General features: G+C 44.1%; 1 protein-coding gene across 2 annotated transcripts in view; it reads left to right on the forward strand.

The window, feature by feature from the left end:
* The window catches only part of TRIM24 (tripartite motif containing 24), a 54,995-nt gene extending 38,618 nt beyond the window's left edge, over positions 1-16,377 (forward strand). The window contains exons 9-19 of one of the 2 annotated variants that reach the window (XM_071422512.1): positions 928-1,193; positions 1,824-1,988; positions 3,474-3,653; positions 5,368-5,503; positions 6,547-6,619; positions 7,918-8,071; positions 8,615-8,913; positions 11,875-12,007; positions 12,971-13,045; positions 14,242-14,391; positions 15,430-16,377. In XM_071422512.1, the coding sequence (XP_071278613.1) occupies positions 928-1,193; positions 1,824-1,988; positions 3,474-3,653; positions 5,368-5,503; positions 6,547-6,619; positions 7,918-8,071; positions 8,615-8,913; positions 11,875-12,007; positions 12,971-13,045; positions 14,242-14,391; positions 15,430-15,639 (1,841 nt within the window). In that variant the 3' untranslated portion in view covers positions 15,640-16,377. Of the gene's footprint in view, positions 1-927; positions 1,194-1,823; positions 1,989-3,473; positions 3,654-5,367; positions 5,504-6,546; positions 6,620-7,902; positions 8,072-8,614; positions 8,914-11,874; positions 12,008-12,970; positions 13,046-14,241; positions 14,392-15,429 lie in introns of both variants that reach the window. The other variant, XM_071422511.1, reaches the window with a different exon arrangement.
* The last annotated feature ends 9,425 nt before the right edge of the window (positions 16,378-25,802 follow it).

The following is a 25,802-nucleotide window of genomic DNA, read 5'->3' on the forward strand; positions in this document are numbered from 1 at the left end:
TGCTGTCAACCAGCACTCCCAGGTCCTTTCCCATGGGACAGCTTTCAGCCACAATGATAAGCACTCTAAGAACTCAACAGCTTGGCAGGACTTAAAGGTTTTAGAGGCCTTTCAGGATTTTGACTGTTGTTGTGCTTCCTTTCTCTCTCCACTGTTATCTTGGTGGGCATTTTTGTTTTTCTGTCATGTGCAGAAGGCTTTGTGAGATTCCTGTGGGACATTTTCTGCCTTTCATCAGAAAGTGCTCTCTCAGTGTACAGGGGTGCAAATGTGTGATTCTCTACAATGTCAGAGGCAGAAAGTGTTGTGGCACTTCTTCAAGGCAGACAAGCTCCTTTTCCCAGACAAGAGGACACTGGATGGTAGCAAGGAAATTCTCCAAGTTCCTTCTTTATAAATAATTTTCTTAGAGGCAGGAATTGAAAGTGAAACATATTTCCAGAAACCAGCTGTCAGGTTGTGTGGTGGTAACTCTGAATTGCTGCTCAGCTGAGATGTTTGTCATGAGCTGACTTTTTCCTGTGTTTGGTGGACTCTTTTTCTTGTGTATATTTATTTCATGAACCTCTGAAATACAGTCCCTTGTATTCTGAAAAGTGCTACAATAGAAATGGCACCGGTATAGACCAGCACTGGGGTTCTTGTAAGACTTTAAGTAACAGATAAAACCAAATCATGTTTATCTATTTCGTTTCAGAAATCACAGCCTTCAGGCCATTTTGTTTATGATCAGACATGTTCAGTTTCTGTAGATAAGCTAGATATAAGAACCAGTGAAGAAAAATAAAATAAAGTCTGAGTAAAGAAACAAATTACTTCAGAAATGGTTTTTGAGTTCTAGTCAGGCTGCATGTCACTGACAGTGTGATGGCATTTCTGCTAACTGCCATACCTCAGTACTGATTTTATTTCTTTTGGTTAAAATAGGTTCTTTAGTAATTGAAGATAAGGAAACTCCACCACATATGCCCAAGAGCCCTGTGATGGAAGCAAACTTGCAGCCACCAGGCAGCTTACCTCCCAACCAGCTCTCCAAGTTCCCAACCCAGATCAGCCTGGCTCAGCTGCGCCTGCAGCACATGCAGCAGCAGGTCATGGCTCAGCGGCAGCAAGCTCAGCGCAGAGCAGGACCTGCACTTCTGCCAAACACAAGAGTGCCAGGAGCCATGCAACAACCTCCTGCTTCTCATCAGGTAAGCCAGCACTCTTCTCAGTCTCTCTTTTTTCCATGGCACTGAAGGAGAAAATAAAGATATGAAAAAAAGGAAAGCAATTAAACCTAGATACATAAGTTCAGCTGTCCTCATCTTCAGCATGCAGCTGTGTAGATGGTGTAGAGGACATTTTCTTTACTGAGAAATGAGTGAGCATTTTAAACTTGCCTTGCAAAATGCGTGGTAGCACCCAGCCTGTATTTATTCTTGAAAAAAAATAAAACCTTATTGCATCCAGCCATATACAGTGCTTAGCAACATTTTTGTGTTTTTGTCAAGTGATCAAAAAGTTAATGTCATTAATTTTTTTTGCTAAATCTATTTTGCATACCATCCAATGATTGTCTCATGTATCTTTCAAAGTTGGAAACAATCTCACTGGCTGTTGTTATTTCTCTTCATATAATAAAATAATTCAAAACTCTCTACTAGGTTTTAACATTGAAATTCAATGCTTTTGATCATTCAGATAAATGGTGTGGTAGTATTTATTTGCATATAATTTATGAGGAGTTTCAGAAGTTTGAAAGGACCATTTAGTAAAAAATGTGTGGAATATAGAACAGACCTCAGCTAACTTGCAGAACTGCTTTCATTGTTTTTATGCAGGCACCTCCACGCTTGATTCATTTTCAGAATCATAGTCCCAAGCCCAATGGTTCAGCTCTTCCTGCACAACAGATGAGATTTCCCCAGAATCAGAACCTACCAAGGCCAGCAGTGAAGCCCAACCCATTGCAAATGGCATTCTTGGCACAGCAAGCTATAAAACAGGTAAAGTGTCTTTCCCTTTTCACTTTCCATTTAGAAATTAAACATCAAATGTGCCTTATATCATCTTTTATCCTACACTTCTAGAGTGCTTTTCAATTAAAACCGAGATTACATTATTTTTCTATGACAAGATACCCATAATTTTCTTCATGAGGTAAATGTCAAGTTGCTTTCATTTGGACAGTTCTAAGCAGCTGAAGCATTAGGGAGGCGAGCCACTGTGTGGGCTGTGCAGGTGTTTCATTCTCTTACTTGCTGTTGCTGTGGTTTCTGACCATTTATGCAAAACTTAGCGTGGCTATGGTCTGTACACTGCAGTCAGTGAGTAGACAAATCAGAAAATCCCAGTTTATGTTGATGATAGTGACTTCACCAGGAGCCAGGTAAAACCTTGACTGAAAAGCTAGAGCTGCCATGGTTCCCCAGGGGATGGCAAATCTGAACCCTTACAGGTGAGGGAAGAAAAGAGAGTCCACAATTGTGGGACCTCTGCTGAGTGAGACTGATCAATGCCCAGCTGATCAGCAGCTGAACTGGGGCAGAAGCAAACAGACTGGTGTTTAGGAAGGCTCATCTTTATTAAAAACCATATTATTGCCACGAGTTGCTGGGTGCAGGTAAGCAGGAAAGAATCAAACAAATCTGTCACCTGAAAAGTGGGGTAATACCAGTTATGTTTGTAATGTTTATGATGTCAGAAAACTAATTCAATTAAATGGAAGAAAGCTGAACAATATCTAAGAGAACTTGTGAGAATAAAATTAAGTCACTTCTATTCTGTGCTTCTGAAAAGAAGGCTGGCCTGTCTACAAGCCTTTCTTTCAAGATACTTCATAATTCAGTAATGTCTTTCTGAAACTAGAGGCCAGTAAATAAAATGACTGACTAAAAGGAAATTGAGCATAGTCAGATTTTGCCTGCAGTTGCCAGGAAATTCCATTAAAGTCATTGAAAACTGCATACATCTAGATGAGAAAGAAATTTGGTCTGACTTGACTGTGCACTTCATATCATGGTGTTAAATGTATATATGGATGGAGATCCAGTCAGCATTTCAAATTCTTAATGACTTTATGTTGTTAAGGGAACATCAAAGACTTCGAGGCATGCAGGTTTATTTGGTAAAGCACTGGAGCAGTTGTGCCTTCAGCCTATTACCTGTAATGCTTTTATTTAACAAAAACTGTTACTTTTCTTCCACAACACTGTCAATGCAGCATGAAATATTAATAGGTACTTAACACTGAGGTATAGCTTTGAATTTAAGAATTTGCATTCATTTCTTCTATTCATAGTTTTCAACTACTTGTCATCTTTCTGTGAGATTGGTTCATGAAATGAGATAACTTCAGAGTAAATCAGGATTTTATGTTTGAAGTCAGCTTCCTGAGCTAAGCTGCTGGTTCTATCAGTATATTCAGTTAGATGTGACCTGTTGCAAAGAAAAAAAAAGCTGAATTGTGGATTTTTGTCTCTTCTCTTTAGTGGCAGATCAGTAGTGGACAAGCTTCATCCACCCCTTCAACTGCAAGCAGCTCCACATCGACTCCATCCAGCCCCACAGTCACCAGTGCTGCTGGGTGTGATGGGAAGAATTACGGCCCCCCCGTGATAGATTTGAGTTCCCCAGTGGGCAGCTCCTATAATCTGCCATCCCTCCCTGATGTGAGTGTGACACAGAGGCAATGTTTTACTGATTCTATTTTGAAGCCTAATGTTTCTGAGAAATAGAAACCTTTTAGACTGAAATTCTGTTTGTCAAAATGAAACAGTTCTAGGAAATAAACATTGCAGAGTTGCCTGCACATTGCTGGAAATACTCAGAACCATTCTGGGAGACAGCTGTTAGGACAACTAAGAAAAAAAAGTAGGATTACAAGTTGTAATTGGACATGTTTATTTGTATGCTGCATATTTTTCTGCAGCCCTCTTAATGATCCTTACAAAATTCTTACAAAAATATGTTAGCTTAGCTTTTGTTGATCGGTGTCCATAGATAGCAATGGTTTGCTGATGGCATTTCTGGTAGATTTTTAACATTTTTAAAATCTATTTTTAACTTATTAAAGGAGCTATCTTAGGTAGGTATTATTTGTCAGCATACTGGATATATTCCTTATGTCTTTTCCTTTTGGTACTTCTTTTCTTCATATATTCTCTAATGTGCCTCTGAGCTGGTGATAGAAAGAGCATAGTAAGGTCATAATTTCTTAACCTTCTAAGCTTCTCTTTTATAATATCTTCTGAATGGTGCATGTTTGCCAGAGGTCCATGTTGGAGTTATTGAGTCTTAGGTGATTTTATTTTTCCACATAAGTACCTAACCTGTTTTTTGTGGTCTAAGGTTTGTAGATATCTGAAGTGTCATGGTTTTCTAGTCATAGCTTGCTGTTACTTCCTTTATCCCCCATCTATGCTTTGTTTTTACCTACATACTGTGTGTTCTCTTTATTAAAATGGAGTACCTAGGCTACAGAATCACAGTATCTGTCAGACTTCGAGGGGGAGCTACACAACACAGTCATTAAACCACTGAGTCTGTGAGACATTTTAGCATATTTGTTTCTGTGACAGTATTATGAACTCTTCTGCTCTTGTGTGGTGGAGTTCATGCTTTCAAGACACATGGCCCAAATCACTGTAAATATGCTGACCTTGCCAAGGCTGCTGCATCCACTTTGGATACATCTTATCAAACATTATCTTACATACTGGGAGAAATCAAACATTTCAAAAAGTCATTCCCCTCATCAAACCAGAATGTGTAGTTTTTATGGAAAGTTAGAATGCTGCATTGGGAGCCCCTGGAATAAAGTTCAGTTGTCTGGCCTGAGCCATGGTGGAAAGAGCAAGTGTTGGCTTGCTGTTTCCATTTTGAGTCAATATGCATGGCTCCTGTCCAGAGGGTATGTGGGACAGATGGGATTGAGTGTCCTTTGAGTTTCTTCCAGTCCTGTTCAACACCCATGGATTAAGGGGTAGTTTGTGTATAGCATATTATCTTTTTGAGAGTATTTAATGTGAGCAAGTCCAAAGAAGGTATGGAGATAAACTTACTTCAGTGTTTGAAAGCTCCATGTTTGCTTTAAGCCTTCTCTGTAGCCTGTGGAGAAAAATCGGCATGTACAGAATTATCTGCTCTTAAAATGAAGCACTGTCTGGATTTGGCTATTTCTTTTTAGGGAAAGCAAGATTACATGTTTTAAAGTAACCATCTCGCTTTTGGATGGGTAAACTTTGGTGAAATGCATTTTGGTCTTTGCTTTCAAAATAACAGCATGGCAGAGGCTTTTTCAGTTTTGTTTTGTTTTTGTTGTTTTGGAGGGGTTTTTTTCCCTTCCCAACACTAACTGCTTCCATTTGCTTCCCCACCTTTTAGATTGATTGTTCAGGAAACATCACACTGGATAATGCTGTAAGGAAGGATGGCACTGTAGAGCAGAATCAGCCAAAACCCCCTTCAAACAGGACTGTGCAGTCACCAAATTCCTCAGTACCATCACCAGGCCTCTCAGGTAACTGAATGTGGTGCAGTTTTCAATTTAAGTGGCGCAATTAAAAAATCAAATGTGGCAATGTTAACACTGACATCAGAATTAATTATGTTTTATATTAAACTTCAGAAATAAGAAAATGAACACAAAGTTGTAGAAACCCTGGTAGGAAGTAGAGTTGAGATAATATTTTAGCACTGTGATCAAAGGCATCCAGATCTTAAAAACAGGGAGGGAAAAAAAAGGGTAGATTTTAGCAAATTGACTAGAAATACATAGGAAAGTGACACTCTCAGGTGTACACCAGATTAAAACCTAGCAGCTGTGGTAAGAGACAAGTATTTGAGAAGGTGAGAGAGGGTGTAACAGCACACTAGAAATGGTGCCTTGGGTGGGTAGTGCAGCACTGACACAGGATGACCAGAGAAGTTACTGTGATGGGTGGCTGAATGTGGTAGACCTGGAGGATCCAGGGGATTCCTGTCACCATGCTGGTGGCAGCTGTTCCTTGCTCCCATTTTCTGACCTGAGCTGTGGGAATGCTGTGAGTGGGAATTCCCAGGGAGCACTCGTGCGCTGGCGTGGCGCTCCCACATTGCTGCAGGACAGCAGAGACAGCGGGTGGTGCATTCACAGGCAGCACTAACAGCCCACTCAGCCTTCTCAGGGCTGCTGCTCAGCAGTCTGCCTCACAAGGCTTTTGGCTCTCTGGGCCCCAGACCTTTGGTCTCTCTCATATCTGTCCCCCAGACTGCTTCCTGCTCGCAGCTCCAAATTTCCTGGCAGTTCTCCTGAGATCTGCTTGAATTTAGTAAGACAAAACAGCCTGCAGTGATCAGGTGGAGAGGTCAGCCAGGCAAGGTACTCACCCATCAGCCTCCTTGCATGTATGGGCCCTTTCTTAGTCCTCTTTCCCTCTGTTAGCTCATGCCTCTCATCCTTTCATGAAAATGTATTAAATGAGATATTTCTCACTGCAGGAGAAATTTTCCCCAAAACGTGTGCATTGCTCTGAGTCACATCTCAGGCCTGTGTTCTGTTCTAATCTGATCCTTCTGTCCTAGGAGGAATCAGTGTGACAAGTGTACACCCTCCAATTCGTTCACCCAGTGCCTCCAGTGTTGGGAGCAGAGAGAGGTAAGGAAAGTGTGAGAGAAGGAAACGTAACTTCCACCTGACAGAGCATGCCTGAGTCTCTTCTCTCTTTAATGCATCAAGATGTCAATTTGTCTCACCTTCTCTGTTAACAGGGCAGGCCTGATGGTTGTTACAGCACTCTTTGCATTCTAAAAGCAGTAATTTCATTTGTAAGGCATTAATAGAACATCTAAAGATGTATTGACTCTGTAAATGATGGTTAGGTTGGCATTATTGAAAGAATACCATTTATAAATTAGGTTTTAAGTTCAGAAAAATCAGCTAAAGGAAAAAGCTGCATATTGAAGGCCCTTGTGGAACTATAAATTACTCCAGAATTAACGAACTGATGTTACAGAGAGGGTTATTAAGCATTTTCTTCTGCAATACAGTTAAATGAGCACTAGATATCTACTGAGAGTCTACACAAATGTTTTTTTCCCTAACTGATGGAATATTAATGAACAAATATATTTACACAGCGTTGCTTAAAGAGTGCAGATCTGTTAATGCGTTGCAATAAATTAGAGCATGCATCTGACATGAGATTAATTTTTCATGCAGAGAAAAATCAGATGACATTCATCCTACTTGAGTTGGAAATGCAGGTGCTTTTTAATCTGGAATACCTTTTGCTCTATTCCATTTACATGGTAAATTCTGTGAAGGACTCTTATGAACAGTTTAAATGAACAGTTTAAATGGTTGTTTGAAGAGTCTTTACTTGCATTTAAAAATCTGATTTGATATGCTGCTGCTTGAATTAATTGTGTTAGATTTAAATTCTTCACTTTTATTTAAAAAGATGAGCAAGTATTTTAAAGTTTGATTGTCCATTCTCATCTTGTTAGGACTAAATACATGAAAAAAGACAGATCTAGTTCCAAAAGTAGGGTCCAAGTTTTGGTGGAGCTGCAAGGCTCTAAGAAAATTTCCCAAGATAATATAAATATGTATTTTATCTGCTTTATTTGGTTGTGTAGTTTACAATGTCCAGTGAAGGTGCTTTTTTGTGCATGATTTGAAAGAAACTGAACTTTGCAAATTTTGCACTAATGGGTGAAACCATGAGTAATTCTCAAATTTTAATGGTGGAGCCATTAAAATTTTCCCATTTGGTAATGCTTTTTCAGTATACATCAAAGGAAATAAGCTTGGATGTTGCATTCCAAAGAAACAAAGTGGATTCACATCCTGAGGTCTTGGAAAGCATCAGTGTACAACAGGTGTCCAGTTCTCGCTCCCAATTTCCTTTTTTTCCTGCCTCTTCCTGTCATTTACAGTTCTGGCTCCTCCAGCAGGCCCCCAGGAGCTGATTCCACACACAAAGTCCCTGTTGTTATGTTGGAGCCCATCAGAATTAAGCAGGAGTCAAGTCCATCAGAGGAGACCTTTGATTTCCCCATTGTTGTCGTGAAGGAAGAGACAGAGGAGGAGCCCCGGCCTCGGAATGTAATGTTTGCAGCTGGAAAGAGCTCCTTTCTCTTTGGAGGGTATTTTGTATTTATGGGGAATAAAATAATTTACTTGTATTCTGCTGGGAACTGTTTCAGGGGAAAACTAAAAAGCTAAGTAAAAGGAAGAGATGAAATTCAAAATCAAACTAGCCCTACTGGCAATTAAATTAAATGGTGTGATCAGATTGCTTTTATCCATTGAAAACCTGGGAAATCCAGGAATAACTTGCAGAGATGACATTTTCAGGTGCTGCTAGGAAATATTTCTAGGCATAGTGCAGCAATATCTCTAAACAAGGTACTACTTTTTGGGCCATCAGAGGTTAGTTTTTTATTGGTGGAGCAGTAAATAGCCTTTCATAGCTAATTTCTTTTGTTCATTTGCCTGTGTTATAGAGTGTTACTAATTTCTGCATGCATGTAGCAAGTTGTATGGCTGCTGGTATAGAAATCTGTTATTCAGGTCAGTTAGCACGTTTTAGGGTCAGGTAAATTCACATAAATACTGTAATCTGACCTCCTTTGTTTCTTCCTGCAGTCCATACTTACTTCCTTGCTGCTGGATACCAGTCACAATTCCACTTCTGAGGAAGCCATGCTAAGAACAGATGCACCAGACAGCACAGATGACCAGCCAGGGGCACTGCAGGAGAGCACCTTCCCTGGGAAAACAGGATGGATGGGATCCTCCCACGCTGGTGAGGGCAGAAAAGAGGATGATCCCAATGAAGATTGGTGTGCTGTATGTCAAAATGGAGGGAAGCTCCTCTGCTGTGAGAAGTGTCCCAAAGTATTCCATCTTTCCTGTCATGTCCCTACATTGATGAGCTTTCCAAGGTAATTGACTTTTTAGATTCCATCTAAAATTGCACTAGAAGACATTTGATTTCTATTGTGAAACCCAGGGTAAAAAGTTTCAGTCTCAGAAGAAGAGCAGTGCTTTCTTTAAAGTCTTTTATCCAGGAGTTTTATTACTTGGAGAAAATTTGAATTTTCATGAAACTTCAGCTTAATTGTATATTTTTCTACAAAATCTAGTAAAACTCTCCACTTATTTGACAATTAAGCAAGCTCACATCTAGGGCATCTATTATTAAAACTGGGACACAGAATTAGCAATATGTCATAAAATGTTTTAAGGGTGACTGAAATTAGTTAAATTTCTTCATAATAATGATTTTTAAAAAAATTAAGACATGTCTACATGAAAAATCTGAATTAATATAGTATTAAATATATTACCTCAGTGCTAAACATGGCTACACTCCAAGCATGGGATGTGTAGTGACTGACATATTTTATAACAGCCAGTATTGAAACAAGCATTGGGCTTTCTTGGTTGGCTGTTACAAAACCATTGCTCAGTTTCTTGACTTTCAAAATCAAGCCTTAAGTAGATTATTGTTATAAGCATTACTGGCATTTGCTTCTGGAATTTGTGTCTTTGATTGAAATAAAGGGCATTTGTTAATGCCCCAGCTTGGAAATGTCATGCTATGAGCTTGTTTGCATTAAAGAATAAAAACATTGGTCATGACATGCTCATTGGTTAATGCTTTTATAAATATTAGGTTTTCTGATTAAATATCAGCATAGTTTACTGGTGTAAAACATTTGCATAGCAACTTAGATTAGCAGGTTGATCATCTCTGTGCTACTCTGAACAGGCATACTTCTGGAAGTATGTCTTAAATGTCAGTTGAAATGGCACATAAAAATGTTTCTTTTACTTTTTGAAACTTCAATTTCCAGGGGTTTTTTAATTAAAACAATGCTACATTACAGTTTTATGCCATAAGGAAAACCCAGTAAGGTTACAGTAAGCACTTACATTAATAAATATTCTTTCTGGCAAGGAAACAAAATAATAATCTTGAAGCAGGTAGATAACTATCCATTATAAGACTTTGTTTCTATTAAAATTAAATATTCAATAGCAAGTCTTTAAAATGCTTTATTTTTACTGGATCATTCAGTGGAAACTGAGGTGATGATGTCTGAGGGCAAGAGAGCCAAAAACCACTCTGGTGGCAGGTGTTCAGATCTGTAAAGGTGCATATTGCTACAGGTGCATTGTGTACCTGGGCTCCAGAGCAGTTAGGTGAAGTTTCCTCCTGACTTCTGATGTATCAGGTTTTTGTTCTCATCTTTGTGGGGTTGCTTGCTTTTTTTCCTCCCAGCTCTAAATCTGCCAAACAAACTTTAGTCTCTTAGCATTAGTTCCTTCAAACACACAAAATAATTCTGTTACTATTGTGTCAGGGGTGGCAGTCTGCTGCTTTCGTGGTTGCTTTTTTTTCCTGTTTCAGGTGGATAGAGCAATTTCATAGGTTCATAGAGTCACGGGGTATTTTGGGTTGGAGGGACCTTTAAAGACCCTCTAATTTTAACCCCCCTGCAACACTCAGGGACACCTTCAACTAGACAAGGTTGCTCAGAGCCCCATCCAACCTGGCCTTGAATGTTTCCAGGAATAAGGCATCCACCACCTCTCTGGGCAACCTGTGCCAGTGTTTCACAGTCCTCACTGTAAAAAACTTTTTCCTTGTATCCAGTCTGAATCTGCCCTCTTTCAGTTTAAAACATGTTCCCACATAGATTCATAGGGCCACAGCATCTTATTTCTTTCACTCCAAGCTACAACATTCTTTCTGATTCTTGGATATTTTAATACATGATTTCTTGTATCTCAAGATCTCTAGGTCATAGCCTGTATTAAATTTTGTGTGTCTGCCACATCATTTCTGTGAGGCTTGTCCAGGCACAGAGGTGACACTGTCATAAATCACTCTGTGAAGTTAAGACAGTGGAAAGCAAAACTTCTTGTTGAAGCAAAATGCCCATCATTCACCACTGCATGCTAAAAACTGGCAGATGGTGAAAATCTTTGGATCACTCTGACATAGAAAACAGTAAGATGAATTCTTCTGCCTTACTATTGAAATGAAATAAAGAGTGCTGCAAAAACTATTTCCCATTTATGAAGACTCTGTTTAACATGCCTCTGGGTAAATGCATGCATTTGGTCTCATAACTGGTTATTGCTGGATTCTGTCTATTGTGTGACGATTCAGCCCTCTGGTGGTTATCTGCAAGCATGCAGTTTCTCTTTTTGTAGAGAACTATAGTGAAAAAATAGACTCTTTAGAGTTTTTTTTCAAAACTTTCAAGTTCACAACTAGTGTTCAACAATCAGTAGACATAGCTTGCAGAACTAATTATCTTATAATCTTATGCTGACCTTTAAATCTCCAGTACTGTCTTATGCAAACTGGTAAAATCATGAATACCTCAAAGTTTTAAGGAGTGAAATATTTTCAGTTTCACAAAGAATCCTGTCTATGGTAATCTCTGTAGATTAGTAATGTGCTGTAGGATCAAGCTTGTAGAGGGTATGTAGTTCTCACCATATAATACTAACACTTTTCCTTCTCTTCAGCCCATGACTCCTTCAGTCTCTCTGTAGTTATGGCTGTACAGGGCTTTCATAGTGCTGTCCTTAAATCCTTTCATAGTGCTGTCCTTAAATGCTCAAGTGAAAAAACTCAGGATTGACAAAGGTAGAGACCATCTGTCTGTCTTTCTGCTAGGACACCATTAATGGCACCAGTGACACTAAAAGGAAACAAAGCTGTAGTAAAGCATTTTTGCCAGCAGCCTTTTGTACCACCACCAAGAAAACAGAGATGCAGAGAAAACCCACCCCACAGATGAGGGATTTACCCAGAAATGTGTGGAAAGCCTTCCACAAAGGAGTGCTTCCTCACTGAGCTCAATGTGTCTGTTTGTCTTCTTTAGTGGAGAGTGGATCTGTACATTCTGTCGGGATTTGTCCAAGCCAGAAGTTGAATATGACTGTGATAAACCTGCTCACAGCTCTGAAAAAAGAAAATTGGAAGACACCGTGGGTTTGGCACCCATAGACCGCAGGGTAAGGATAAAATTATTATTTAAAACCTTAAAGCTGAAGCAATTTTGAACTGTGTTAGAAACTTTTGTCAGTGTTTACCTGTTTTCTGTTGGCAACTTGTGTATGAATATTTCATTTGGGGTCTTAGTCTACACGTAGAAAGAACCATGGAGACTCCCAGGCTCACAATGTATGGCACTGATTATGTGGGTGATGAGGTGAGATTTTTTGCTAACACAGTATCTAAATGTTGCCAATTCAGTGTGTAATATAAGCAGGTCTGAAGGGCTGTAACATAGACAGGGTCAGCTGGAATCATGCAGGTTTGTACAAAGCACGATTGCAAAGCAGCAAAGCACCCATGGAGCTACATCAGGATTTTATCTCCACCTGTTACTCCCCTGTCCTAACCTGAGCGTTCCCATCCTCGGGCTGGGTGTGCCCTGCAGGTGTCCCAGGGCTGGGATGCACCTGGCAGCTGCCCTGCAGCCTCGGGAGGTCACTTTGCCATTTGGCCCAGGCTCCAGGAGTTCTGTGCCCTTTGAGGGCCCATGTGCACCAAGATCAGTCACAGCCATCACCACTCCCCCACCCATGGAATGCATTAATTATGCAAGCATCCAGAGAGTTCCTCCTGCAATTCCCACCTGGTGTTCTGATCTTAGAACAGATCACATTGCCCATCAATTGTGTGTGTGTGGAGGACAGACTTTGTCACACCATTATTTACATGTGCTCTATTTGTATTTTGCATTAAATGTAAGTTATGAGCCCTGTAAAGATGCTAATAAGGGATCATCGAGCATAAAATCACACAGAAGTATTTTTTAGAATCTCTTTCAAGGCTCAAGATCCAGTTTATTATATTTGAATACACAAAGAAAAAGGGGGAATACTGAGTTCTGTATTTTCTGTAGTTAGTGATTTTAGAATAAGCTGTGTAGGATTCCTGAATTACTTGGGTATCTGTTTTTCTTGGCACAGAAGTGTGAAAGACTGCTGCTATACCTCTACTGTCATGAAATGAGTCCTGCCTTTCAAGATCCAGTTCCTCCCACAGTATGTACCTCACTTCTATTTTATGGTAGCAGCATATTTGCCATGTTTCTAGTGGCATTCTAAAGTCCATTATCATAAGTCAAATTCCACAGACGTTCAATGTATTAAACATGTTTAGTTTTATTCAAACTGTCTGAAGGGGGAAGTTAAAAGTTGAAGCATTGGGTTGGCAGGGGATTTACAAGTAAAATTCCACAATAACTGATTTTACTTAATACTTCAAAAGTAGTTTTGAAAAGTAATTTCTAACACTGCTGACTTCATACCCTGAGTTACATTGCTGAGAAGGTAAATTGGGATATATTTGGGGGTTTTAAACATTACCTGATTTTGAGAATTGGGATACTCCATAGTACTTACATGAAATTGAATTTCTTATTGACTTGAAATTTGTTAGTTTAAAATGGTAAACAGTACCTGGGTGCAGTAGAAGTCCAGAGCTACAAAGAGCTACCACTGTGATCAGATGAAAAGATGTTCTTCATGACAAGGCAATGGGGAAGGACAAGTCAATGGGGAAAGAGTTCATCAAAATGTTCCTAGGCAGCCTTTACTCCATTTGAATAAGAATTCTGAAGAACATTCCAGAGTTTAATAATAAGAAATGGCACAAGAGATTAACTGATTATTCATATTATGGTTATGTGTTACTAAATTCAGGTATTAAAAGCATGAGTCCAATTAGGAGAATGTAGGAAAAAATAAAAATATATTACTACTGGTTTTCATTCTTATTTACTTTCTTATTCCTTCTAAAGAAAAAAAACCTCTTGATCCTACAGCCACAGTTTGGATATGAAAACCACTGATAGCTCTGAAATTTGCCATAATTTCAAAGGACTTATTTCATATGGTGGTCTTGAGAGTGAAACTAATAGAGAGCTTATTTGACTACACCTGAAAATAACATCCAAACCAACTCATTGGCTCTATTGTATGTCCTTAGTGGAGTTTTTAATGTATTTCTCTTTGATTTTAAAATCGGCATTGGAAAGACTATACTTTAGCCAACAAATTGTCATACATCACTGTTAATCCAGAAACTGTCTGCATGTATGTTAGAAGTGCAATTCTGGTATCTTTGAGTTGTACTTGGAAGATGAGTCTAAATCTTGCCTACTCCCTCAAATCTAAGTGTTTATGAAACAATAAATGATGAACATGATTGCATTTTGGACTTTTTTCCCACTACTTAGGTCCCTGATTACTACAGAATAATCAAGAAGCCTATGGACTTGTCAACCATCAAGAGACGACTTGAAGTGACCAATTCATTCTACACAAAGCCAGAAGATTTTGTGGCTGATTTCAGACTGATTTTTCAAAACTGTGCTGAATTTAATGAGGTTAGAAAAGTAGATACTTTATCAGCTTTGTTGGCTTAGTTGTTTTCAGCATAACTGCAATGGGGGTACAACTTACAACACAAGAATTTATTGTATTAAACTTACTTTGATTATGAGAAAAACAGTGAAAACATAGATCAGATTTGACACTGCTGTGATAACTCTGCGGTGGAGATCTTTCCAGAAAAGGGAGGAGGGTGGTAGCAAACACAGCTGAATGGCCTGACAGCAGCTAAAGAAAAGGACAATGTTTATTATCATACAGGCTAATGGTGGGCATTATGATCTAAATATTGGTTTAGTCCTGCTTGTGTCAGATCTTAAATTCAGTGGGGTTTTCATTCTGGGATCCCTTATGATTTCAAGTTGCATGTAATAGTTATTATCCCCTACTGCACATCAGAGAATATGTGGTGAAATAGGATGCAGGTTCTGAGTGGGCCACAAAATGAGAGAGAATTACAGTGGGAAAAAAGGCTTTTCCAAGTGGCTTCTGTGGGGTTCTCATCCAGTCACCCAGAGAGCTAGGACTTACTCCTACACTGGTGATATCTGCTTCAAGAAACTGGTAGCTGTGGTGGCTGTGGATGCCTTTAGAATTGCTCAGTCTTCCATGTTACACTCATCATCTACCAAGTAATATTTTCTTTGTTTCTAAAAAGATCTGTAAGCTAGAGAAGTTTCTAACACCCTGAGGGCATATCTGTGTTTCACAACACAACACAACTCTGTCCCCCTGCTCCCGCCCCAGTCAGGATTTAAGAGTTTTTAGAATCTTTATACAGCTTTGAGTACCCAGGCAGTGTGGCTTTTGTGAGAGGCTTCTGTGGTCACCTGTTAGAGAAAAAAAATCATTGGTGGTTGTTGGCTGGAAGATTGCCCTCACTCTGTATTTTTGTGCTCTTGGGGGCCCTGTGCTCCATAGCCATTCCTGCTGATGAGTGATAATTTTTTTTGGTAGTTTGTACCTAAAAGACCTAATGTGATCTAAGTCCAAAGCTATTTCACAGTGCACTGATGTTGTTCATTCACCCACAGCCCGATTCAGAAGTGGCTGATGCTGGAATGAAACTTGAAGCCTACTTTGAAGACCTTCTAAGGAACCTTTATCCTGAGAGAAAGTTCCCTGTACAGCCAAGCAGCCAGAGTGAAAAAGATAACGCAGAACTTACCGATGACTCGGATGATGACTTTGTACAGCCCCGGAAAAAACGCCTCAAAGGAGAAGAGCGTCAGTTCCTTAAATGAGCCACATGTGTTACTACAGAAAGTTTTTTAAAAAACTGAAAATATTTATCACTGGTATCACTGTTTTGACTTGTAGGTTTGTGAATATTTACTAGACTTTCTACCCCCTGTCTGAAACACAAATCTAATGGAGATCAAGGCATGTGAAGAGCTTCTCTGAAGTTCAAACCTTTCATCTCTTTTCTGGAGCAGCTCAGAAATTGCCATTTGCGTGGGGTGACAGCTGTTTAACTTTGCTTTGAAGAAGTTTGTACAGAATTGAACTTCAAAACACGACATGAGTTCAACATGTGGCTTTCTGAGTTTAAAGAAAATGTGATCTCACCAGACTTTTAATTTTACCAAAGGCATGTGGCTGGCCATAATTTGATCTCTCTGTACTGTATTTAACACAAGCCATGAAAAAAGATGGTGTAACGTTGTTGTCCTGCAGTTACTGGTTGGTATAATGAAAGTGTAGTTGCCCCCAAAGAAGTTACTGGAAATTTTTAAATGTAAGGGAGAGGGTATTAAAAATAACTTTAAAAAAACCAAAAACAATGAAGAGGAATTTGTGTGAGAGTTTCTAATGGAGGAAGTAAAGAACAGAATATTTTGGTTTGCGCCATGTTTCTCACCACTAGCAGGAGCAAATGGTATTTCTGTACTATTTTAACAGGTTTCTCAAGTGTGATGTACCTCTGTTTAATGAAGTTGGTGGGAAAGTCTTAAGTGGAAAAATGTTTGTTTCCAAAACCAGTCATTTTTGTGAATTTTTAAAGAGGGGAGAAAAAGCATCCTTTCTGTGCACAATCTCTTGTTCTTTTCCCACATTTCTAAATATGTCAGAATGCAACCAGTATTCACTAGTGAGTACATAAGTTTGAAGAGAAAGGTATTGCTCTTCAGCCCTCCATCTGTCCTTGATCACCAGAAAATGAAGATGAATTGCCTTATTTTGTTCCATCTACTTTCCAGAAGCTCTGACAACAACCTTGGGATTGCTTCTGCCCTCGGAGCACACTTCCAGTGGGACCCACCTGTGAAAGCTTTCCTTGAGTTCTGTGGTTCCCGCTGGCTCCCTGAAAAACTCCAAACTTCATCCAAACAAAACTTTATCGCATTTGAACCTTTTATTTTAAGGCATCTCCAAGGGCATTGCTTGGGGTTTCATTTCTGTGAGGGAAGATTCCCTTGACTTTTAACACTGCTGATGGATGATGTCCCCAGGCTGGAAGGGAAGGGGTTTGGGGGACTGGGACATATCTGGGGGTGTGCGGGAGCTCCGGGAATTGCTGTCTGAGCCCTCCACAAACGCCCCGTGCTGACATTCCCAGGTAACACCAGCTCCTCCTCGGGATAATTTTGGGGTGTCAGGGGATCTGTCTGGGCTGAAGCATCTCTGGGTGCCTGTCAGAGCAGCCCCTGGCCAAGGAGCTGTGGGCAGCCCTTTATCCACGTCCATCCCAGCACCCATCCCTGGGCAGGACACTGCAGGCACAGCTCCTCCTCCCCTGCAGGTACTGAGGACAAGAGGGGCTGGTTCCCTTCCTGGGGCTCCCGGCTTCCTCCTGCCCTGCATTCCCAGCCAGCTGGGACACACTGAGGAAACACCATGGAACGTTCCCGGCAGGGAGTAGCAGTCACCAAGGCCTCCATGCAGCTCTGGGCCAGGAAAGTGGCCCCAGCACCTGCAGAGATTTTGGGCTGTGAACACTCACCTGCAGGAAACGCCCCTCTGCAGCTGGGACCAGCCCTGACACTCTCCAGAAGAACTTTGGCCATGGACCAAGTGAACCCTCGGGGCTTGTCCTGCTCATTTCTCCCTGGAAAGGGGCATGGAATGAGCACCTTTACAGCTGTTGGGTAAATCCTAGAAAGGGTAGGAAACAGGTTATTGGAAGAGTTTTGTGCTGTTGTGTCAGGTACCAGCCAGTTCTACTCTAGAGCCAGTCTAGGTGCTGGTGTGTAAAGCAGCATTGACAGGAACGAAGGAGCTACATTTGCATAGGAATTCCCTTGCTGGCAGAAGCCATCCCCATCCCAGGCAGGACATTCCTTATGAGCCTGAGACTGGCTCAGGTGCTTGGAGCAGGGTGCTGACAAGATCCTGAATTCAATCCCTACATGGATCAGTCACTTATCACTGTTTGACTTGATGGTCCTCCTGGCTCTTTCCAACCCAGAATCTCCAGTGCTCCGGAAATAAAGAGCAAACACTTTCCACTGGCTTTTTAAACCCACGGGTTTTTCCACTGGGGAGTGCGAGCCGCAGAGAAAGTGGGGGAGAGGCGGGAGACCATCAGGTCTCACCCGGCAGGTGTCGGATGAGCGGCTGGAGCAGGACCGAGCTCCGGCGGGGCCCCGGTCCCACACCGGCCGCAGTCCGGACCCGGCCCCAGCGCCCGCCCGGAGCGGCTCCTCCCGCCCGGGGCGATCCAGCGCCGCTCGTTCCGCGGGAGCCCCGGGGCTTCGGGCACGGGTTCGGGGGCGGAGGGCGCTGCCCTGCCCGGGGGTGCGGTGCCCTCGGGGTTCCGGGCCGGGGCCGCACCGGAGCCGCTGCTGCCGCTCCGCGTCCGCCAGACGGCGCCCCACGGGCGATCCAGCGCCCGCTCCGGGAAGCGCCGCCCTCCTCCCGGGCCCGGCACCGGCACGGCCCCGGCTCCTCGGAACCCCGAGGGATGCACGGGCACCGTACCCGGAGCCGCGGCGGGACCCCAGCCCCGCGCCGGCCGAGCGGGAGCAAAGCGGCAGCGCCGAGCTCGGTCCCAGCGTCCGTCCCGGAGCGGCTCCTCCCGCCCGCGGCGATCCCGGTCCTCAGCCCAGCCCAAATCCCGCACCCCGCCCGCCGAGGGAGAAGCGGCTCTGCCCAGGACCCCCAGCAGACACCGCAGTACCCGGACCCAGATCTCGGGGCCCGGATCCCGGTGCCGGCCCCATCTCAGCGCCTCGAGCCCCGCGCAGCGCTCCGAGCGCCGGTCCCGCCGCAGCCCGGGACGAGCATCCCCCGCAGCGAGCGGAGCGGGCGCGGATCCGCCGGGATTCAAGGGCGGGGCGGGGCCGGCACAGGTGTGAGGGGAACGGGCTGCGGGTACCGGCCCTGGGGCTGCGCGGAGCTCGCTTCTAACGCCTCTGCTCTGCCTTCCTTTTCTCCCTTTTCCTTTTGTTCTCCCCCCCTTTTTCTTTCCGTTTTCTCCTGTACAGAAAATCACTTTATGCAAAGCCGGTGTCCATAAAGGAGACAGAGAAGTCCCGCCACTTTATTTATTAAAAACCCTTCAAGCTAGGCTCTTTTTCCATGGCTTTCTGTTCTAATCTAAAAGATTTATAAGCTTTACTAGAAAAGAGTTCAAATCCACAGCAAAATACCAATAATCCAATTATATCAGCAAAATACTTATTTTTCTCATGCACCCCATCACAGGTCCTGGTGGGACCATCAAGTGGTACGGATGCAGTGTGGAGCAGGGAAAAAATTAGGATCATTTCTTTTCTCCAATTCCTGTGTTCTCAGTGAGGTTGGGATAAATAAGGAGAATTTAGTTTACACGAGAAGATTGGAGTCTTGTTTTTAGTGACTGGCAAACAACACTTGTAGGAAAACATTTCCACCTCTCTCAGCACAGGCAAACCACAAACAGCAGGATGGACTCTTGGAACAGAAATTATCAGGTGCTTTTTCCCAAGGTAGCATCTCCCCAGACAGTAGCCAGTGTAAGCACAGCTCACAGGAGATATCTCTAGTGAAAAACGCCAATCACTTGTTTTTAGAATTTTAAACGTTTACTAGTAATAAAATGGTTATAAAAATAGTAATATAATGAGAGTAATAAAAATTTGGACAATTAGGATTTAGGACAATACGAGACAATAAAAACAAAGAGTTACGGACAGTCTGGACAGTCCAGGTACCAGGTACCTCTTTCTGGGCAGCATGAGCCCGAAAAAGGACACCCGTTAACAGAGGCTTAACCCTTAAAAGCAACAGCCTGTTGCATATTCATACACCTCATACATGATGCATAAATTCCATTCAAACACAGGATTCTGTCTGGTCAGTGTCAGCTTCTTCCTCATAATGCTAACGGCACCTTCAGGACTGAGCAAGGCAGGAAGAAGTTTGTTTCTTTTGATAAGAGAGCAATAAATTCTTTTTCTCTGAAAGATTTAGGTGTCCTGTGGCTGCTATCTCGGTGCAAGTCCTTTCTTTAAAAAAAGTATCCTACATAGCATAGTTTCTATTTTAACATTTTGTTATAACCTAAAGTGATATTTAACACACTACTTAAGAAATTTAATACAGCATTACTTTCTAACATAACACATATAATATTCATTTTAATATTTGCAAAAAGCCAATCATAAAATACGCATTTTTCACATCTCTTCTCCTGGGATAGATGTTGTCCCTGTTTCCCTTTCACATTGTCCACAGCATATTTTCCTTATGGGTAACACGTAAGGAAAGAAAAATTCCAAGTGAAATTTGCCAGGATGACAGCCCTGGGACAGACATTGTCCCTGCTGTGCTCCTGCTCTTTTCAGAGTAGCCAGGAGCCCCCAAATTAGCACAAAGAGCCACCCTCAGAACTACAGTTATTGACACCTTAGCTCCTGGCTGCAGGGAAGTGTGCCGGAAGCCCAGCAGGAGCACAACCCTCAGCACAGAGTCCAGGTACTCACAAAGCACACACTCAAACTCCTCCCTCCAAACTCAGGTACCTTCTGGATGCCACAAAAGAAGGAATTCCAACCCAGCTGGGATTTTCTCCCCCTCCCGGCCTGCAGGGCACTGCTGGACAAGGGCAGCGCTCCCTCCCTGTCCTGCTGGATTCAGTCTGACTGCTCCAAGCTCTCCCCCACTGTAGAATTACAGCTGAAATATTACACATGCAGCAAACCCTTCTTGAATTAAAAAGATAACACTTCACTCGGCTGGAGAAAAAAGTGAGCTCTGCTATATTTCCCTAAGCCAGGCAACACAATTAAAGACAAAAAAGTCTTTTCAGTTTGGGTCAAAAAAGAACTTTTTTCACTTTTTCACCATTTTCAACAACCTACCATATTAATTTTGTCTCTCTTCAAACAAAAAGCCAATTCAGCTTTGAGAACCGTATATTCTGGTGTCCCAAGCTACCACATGAATGCATTTCTTTTCCCCTGTGCCCCAAATATACCCTAGACTAGAACCATCCAAACTCACTTTTCCTGGGAACCTGCAGAATTCTGTGTCAGCAGCTCAGCATTGCCTGATGAAAATCCCACAGACTTCCAGTGGGTTCTGCCTGCCTGGATTTTCAATTCCTCTTTCCCCAGCTCCTCCCTGCCCTGGCATCTGGGGCAGTTGTTTCCACTGAGCAGGACAGGGAGGGTTCACACCTCGTGTCTCCCTGAGCCTTTGGGAGCTGCTGTGTCAGCCCCAGGCCCTAAAGCAGCATTTCCTTCCTTCCACCCTTCCAGAGCTGTCCCACAGCACCCAGGAATGCCCCTGACCAAACCCCACAGCTCTGGTTTGCTGGCTTGTTCCCAGCCTTAAGGGATTTCACTGAAACAAGGGCTGAAAGCCTTCCTCAGAAGGAGAAAGAACATGTAAGTGTGTCTGAGCAATCCCTCAGCTCCATCCCTTTCTCTCCCTTCCTTTTGCTCATCTCCTGCCTCACACACAGTGCCCACCTGGCCGGTTCCTTCAGGTGGCTCCACAGAATTCCCAGCAAACAGGAGATCCACATCTCCCCCACTCTGCTCGTGCTCTGGGGGTCACAGAGCAGGAGACAGCATACCTGGAATGCTCAAAAACTGCTCAGCTTTGCTGCTTCCAGGACTTTCACACCCAGAGAACTGAGCCATCCCAGATATGAACACCGCATTTGATACAATTCTGGCAGAGATTTGATTTGGCTGCCAGCGCTGTGGCTGGTTCCACACAGACACACGAGGCTGCTGCCAGCTGCCATTTCAGCAGCTCCCGGGGACATGAACACCCCCCACACCTCCCAGCTCCCCGGCCCGAGTCCGCCCAGCACTCCCAGGGAGCGGCTGGCAGCGGGAATTCTCTCTGCTGGCCCTGCCTGGCAAACCCTGCCTCCAGCTCCGGCCGCCACCTCGCACCTCCTGCGAGAGAGGAGCTGCATCCTGCTGCCAGCTCCCGGCGCCGCTGGCCAACGGCCCGTGTCCCTACAGAGCCCGTGTCCCCGCAGAGCCCGCGTCCCCACAGAGCCCGTGTCCCCACAGCCCGTGTCCCACCGCCCGTGTCCCCGCAGCCCGTCTCCCCACAGGCCGTGTCCCTGCACGCCGCTGGCCCACAGCCCGTGTCCCCACACCGGGAAATGCCGTGGAAAATCGCGCTGGAAGCGCTGGGTCGTCGTCGGGATCGCGTTCAGGCAGCCGAATTGATGGAGGAGTTTTTTTTCCGGGCCGCCATATTTTACCTTGTCAAGGCGCATGCGCACGATACCGCCATATTTGGAAGTGCACTCGTCAGCGCGCCGGACCGCCATCTTTCGTGCAGCATCACATGACTTCCAACCTTCGTCACCACCCTGGGTGCTGGCGGAAGCCGTCTCCGGCTAAGCCGCCATATTTGGTGTGGTACGATTAAGGCCCCCCGCTCCTCACGAGGACGTCTGTCTTTTCGGCTGCCTGAAATCCCCACACCCGACTCCTACGCCGACCCAGCGCTTTCAGAGCGATTTTTCGCGGTGTTTCCCGGTGTGGGGACACGGGTAGTTGGTGACAGCGGGAGCTGGCGGGAGCTGCACGAACGGCAGCAGGCAGAGGCAAGGATAGCTCTGTCCCGGTCCCGCCACACCCGCCATTTTGAGTGTGGCTCAACTCCGACCGGGCATCTGTCGTGCCCTGTCACGTGATTTTTGCCACTTCCGCCATCTTGGGAGTGGCGAACTGCCGCGTCCTTTCCGCGCCGCCATGTTGAGAGTGGCACACGGGCAGCTCTATCCGCACCGTGCCCGCCCGGTGTCCTCGGCCCGTGTCGCGGTGCGGCCCCGCCTCTGCCGCCTGGCACAACCGGCGCCACGGCTGTCATTCTTCTCAGCCACCGCCCTGCACTCCTTCTATCGCCTGGCCCCGCTCGTGGTCCTGACTGTTTGCTCTCCTAACTCTCCCTCCCCCCTTTACTCTATTTCCAGACGTTGCCTCGCTCTGTCCCGGCTCTTGCGCTTCCCATGCTCGGCAGCCACGCCGGTGTCCCGTGTCACCCAGCCGGGGACAGCCGAGGACAGCAGGGACGGTCAGGGCGCTGTGCCGGGGGCGGCAGTGCCGCTCTCTGCCGCCAGGCGGCAGCACCACCGCACAGCTCAGCCGGGGCTGCGGCAGTGCGGAGTGAGGGGGAACGGGGAGGAAAGTTGGGATCGAGCCCTTTTGATTTCCTTCAGCCCGAGCGTCTTATGTTTTCAGGCACTTGATTGTTTCATTTATATATAAAAACGTTATGTCATTACTTTCAAACCCTACAGATCTCTACTCAGAGTTTCTTACATTCTTGTATATGATAGAGTAGGTAGGGTTTATTTTGTAATGAATTTATATATAAATAAGTATTACTTGTCAATATATGAAAAATGAAAACTTGACAGGTTTTAGTATTCTATACACACGCCCTTCCTGTGAATTTTCTGGCAGTTTTGGGTCCCTCTGAGGGAGGGCATCCAGCATGACCCCCCTCATTCCCCACTCAGCTGCTCCTCCACAGCATCGTGGCTCTCCCGGGGACATTGGGGTGCCCCAAATGACATCGGAGCCCCCGAGTCCCCACCTCCTCCCCCACCCCCAAAGAAGAATGAGTCAAAACGAGTCAAACTGCCCTGGAGAGCAGCACAGTTGCTCTAAAAGTTTACATGTGTACATGCCCCCAAAAGGGCTCTCTCTGCTGGGATAATAAAGAGGGTCAGCCCTCAGAAGGGTTGAAGTTCCTCCCCAGCTCCGGTGTCACAGGCTGGTGGCTGTCCCACCTGAGTGGGCAGGGAAAGCCTGGACTGCCTTGGTTCAAATCAAACCAAATTCAGTCCCTGTGCTCTCAAGGGGTAGAGAAGTTTCCCCACTACGGACAACAGGTTGATCTCCACTCAAGAATTAATGCATCACCTGCTCCTGGCTGTGTTCCTTGCCTGTCATACAGGCATTTTCATTGGTCATGAACAAATGCATTTCAAGAGTTTTAACTATTACTGACCAAGTTGTTGTTGTTATTTTTTTTAAAAACAACCAAGAAAATACCATGGACATGAGACAATTCCATTTGAACAGTCTCTGAATTTCCAGTATTTGAAACGAAAACTAATAGTGTAAGTGCAGGAGTATATAGCCATTACCAATAGGGTAAGTGCATGAGTATCATGCAATAGAATCAGTAAGTTTCCCAATATTACTTTTGGTATTTCCTGGAAAAAACTCATTCAGCCAAGATTTCTCATCCTTACCTCCTTTCCCTAACAAACACAATTTCACAATAAAATAGCTCGATCTGGGTCACTTTCCCTTAATTTGCACCTGTGTCCACAATCCTGGCAGGAGCTTGGGGAGCAGCAGGGTCCCTGTGTGACTTTGCTGAGTTCAGCTGTTTAAATCAGGCTGGTCCCCCTGCCAGCTCACAGGCGACTGCTCTGGCCTCCCTTGCCCCAGCAGGGACTCCTCCCCTGGGCTGTGAAGCTGCACCTCCAGCAGAGACAGAAGGATCCACCCAATGCCGTGCTGGGGAAGCTGAGACTGTGGAGAAGCATGACAGAGTCAACCCTTGAGGTTAAAAATAAGGAAAACAACGTGAGGAAATGACAAAAATGTCCAATTTGACTTTGGCGCCTTCAGGTGGCATTTCATGATTCTGCAGTGTGTACTTCCTCTGAGTTAAAAAATAATCCCCTCACAGGACTGCTAACTTCTCCATTTAACCTCCTTTGTTATTAAGATTTAGGGATTTATTACATCCAGGTTTAGTTCCTGTAACCTTCCCAGTTACTCCTCTGTTTAAAAAAAAGGGGTAATAAATAAAGAGAGACCAACTCAATTATAACCATTTCCTTGCTTTTCAGTATTTCCTAAAATCAAGCACCTTGCAATGGAGAAGAAAGAATAGGTTGTTTCTATACATCCAAATTCCTTAGAGTTCTAGTATCCTCTCTTTCCTTGTAATGATGATAAGTGTTTTGTACAGCACAATGAATAAAATGGTCACATTTTCAGAAGCCACAATTGCAAGAGGACAGACAGCAAAACTGCCTCCAGAGTCAATTTGGGCATACGTTTCCCTTTTTGCACCCTGAGCTTTCTTTTGTGTCACACCTGAAATTCTGAGTTTTTAGTACTCTGCCCCAGTCCTCGCCTCTCCTGTCAGTGCTGCTGTCACATGAAAAGAGAGGAATTTGGAATTTTCTTTAGCACTGGATTCAGCCTTAACACCCCAAGAAGTGGTTCAGCAGGCAAGAAACCTGCCTGCTGCTTCCACGACTGCTGAGGGCAAGGATGCTATCTCAGTGAGAGAGCTGCCACGTCCTTCTTTGCTCAGAGCTTGCAGTGGGACAAGCAGCACAAAACCCAGCAGATCAGGGCCACCTATACACAAAACTTTCCAGTGTGAACCATTCCAAACAAAAGAGCGTGCCCTAAAGCTGACAGCACACAACACCCCAAATTATAATTCAGAATTGTTCTGTGCAACACTCACCCTTTACAAAATGAGACACAGCCCCGTGCCAGGGGCTCAGGTACCTGGCAAACTGACACCATGGGCCCCTCTCCGTAAGGACACCTCACCTTTGCAGGCACCTGCCTTGTGTGACACCACTCCTAGCAGGCTGGGGAGAGCCCCCTGTCCCTCAGCCCTCCCTGCCCTGGCTGGAGTACAGAGTGTCCCCCACACCCTTGTCTGGCTGGGACAAACACACGAACACCTGCATTCAACACCGACTGATCTCCTTCACACCTCCTGCCAGGAGACTGAGCCAGCACACTGATGGGTTTCAATCCTAATTGAGGTTCTCTACATTCTTTCTCTGCCCCTTCTCTACATCCTTTTCCTTCAATTTTCTCTTCCCCTAGTTCTGCGTAAAACAATGCATCTAAACAATAGTACAGATAATATATCAAGTTCGGATAAAGTCACTGAAATCAGCAGTTCTGATGTTACAACCTTCTTATAGATAACAGAAGTTTCCTAAGAACTCTACTGGAAC

This window comes from Agelaius tricolor, unplaced genomic scaffold, assembly GCF_023055355.1.
Source record: "Agelaius tricolor isolate 1412-34295 unplaced genomic scaffold, bAgeTri1.0.p SCAF_3, whole genome shotgun sequence".
NCBI classification, from domain to species: Eukaryota; Metazoa; Chordata; class Aves; order Passeriformes; family Icteridae; genus Agelaius; species Agelaius tricolor.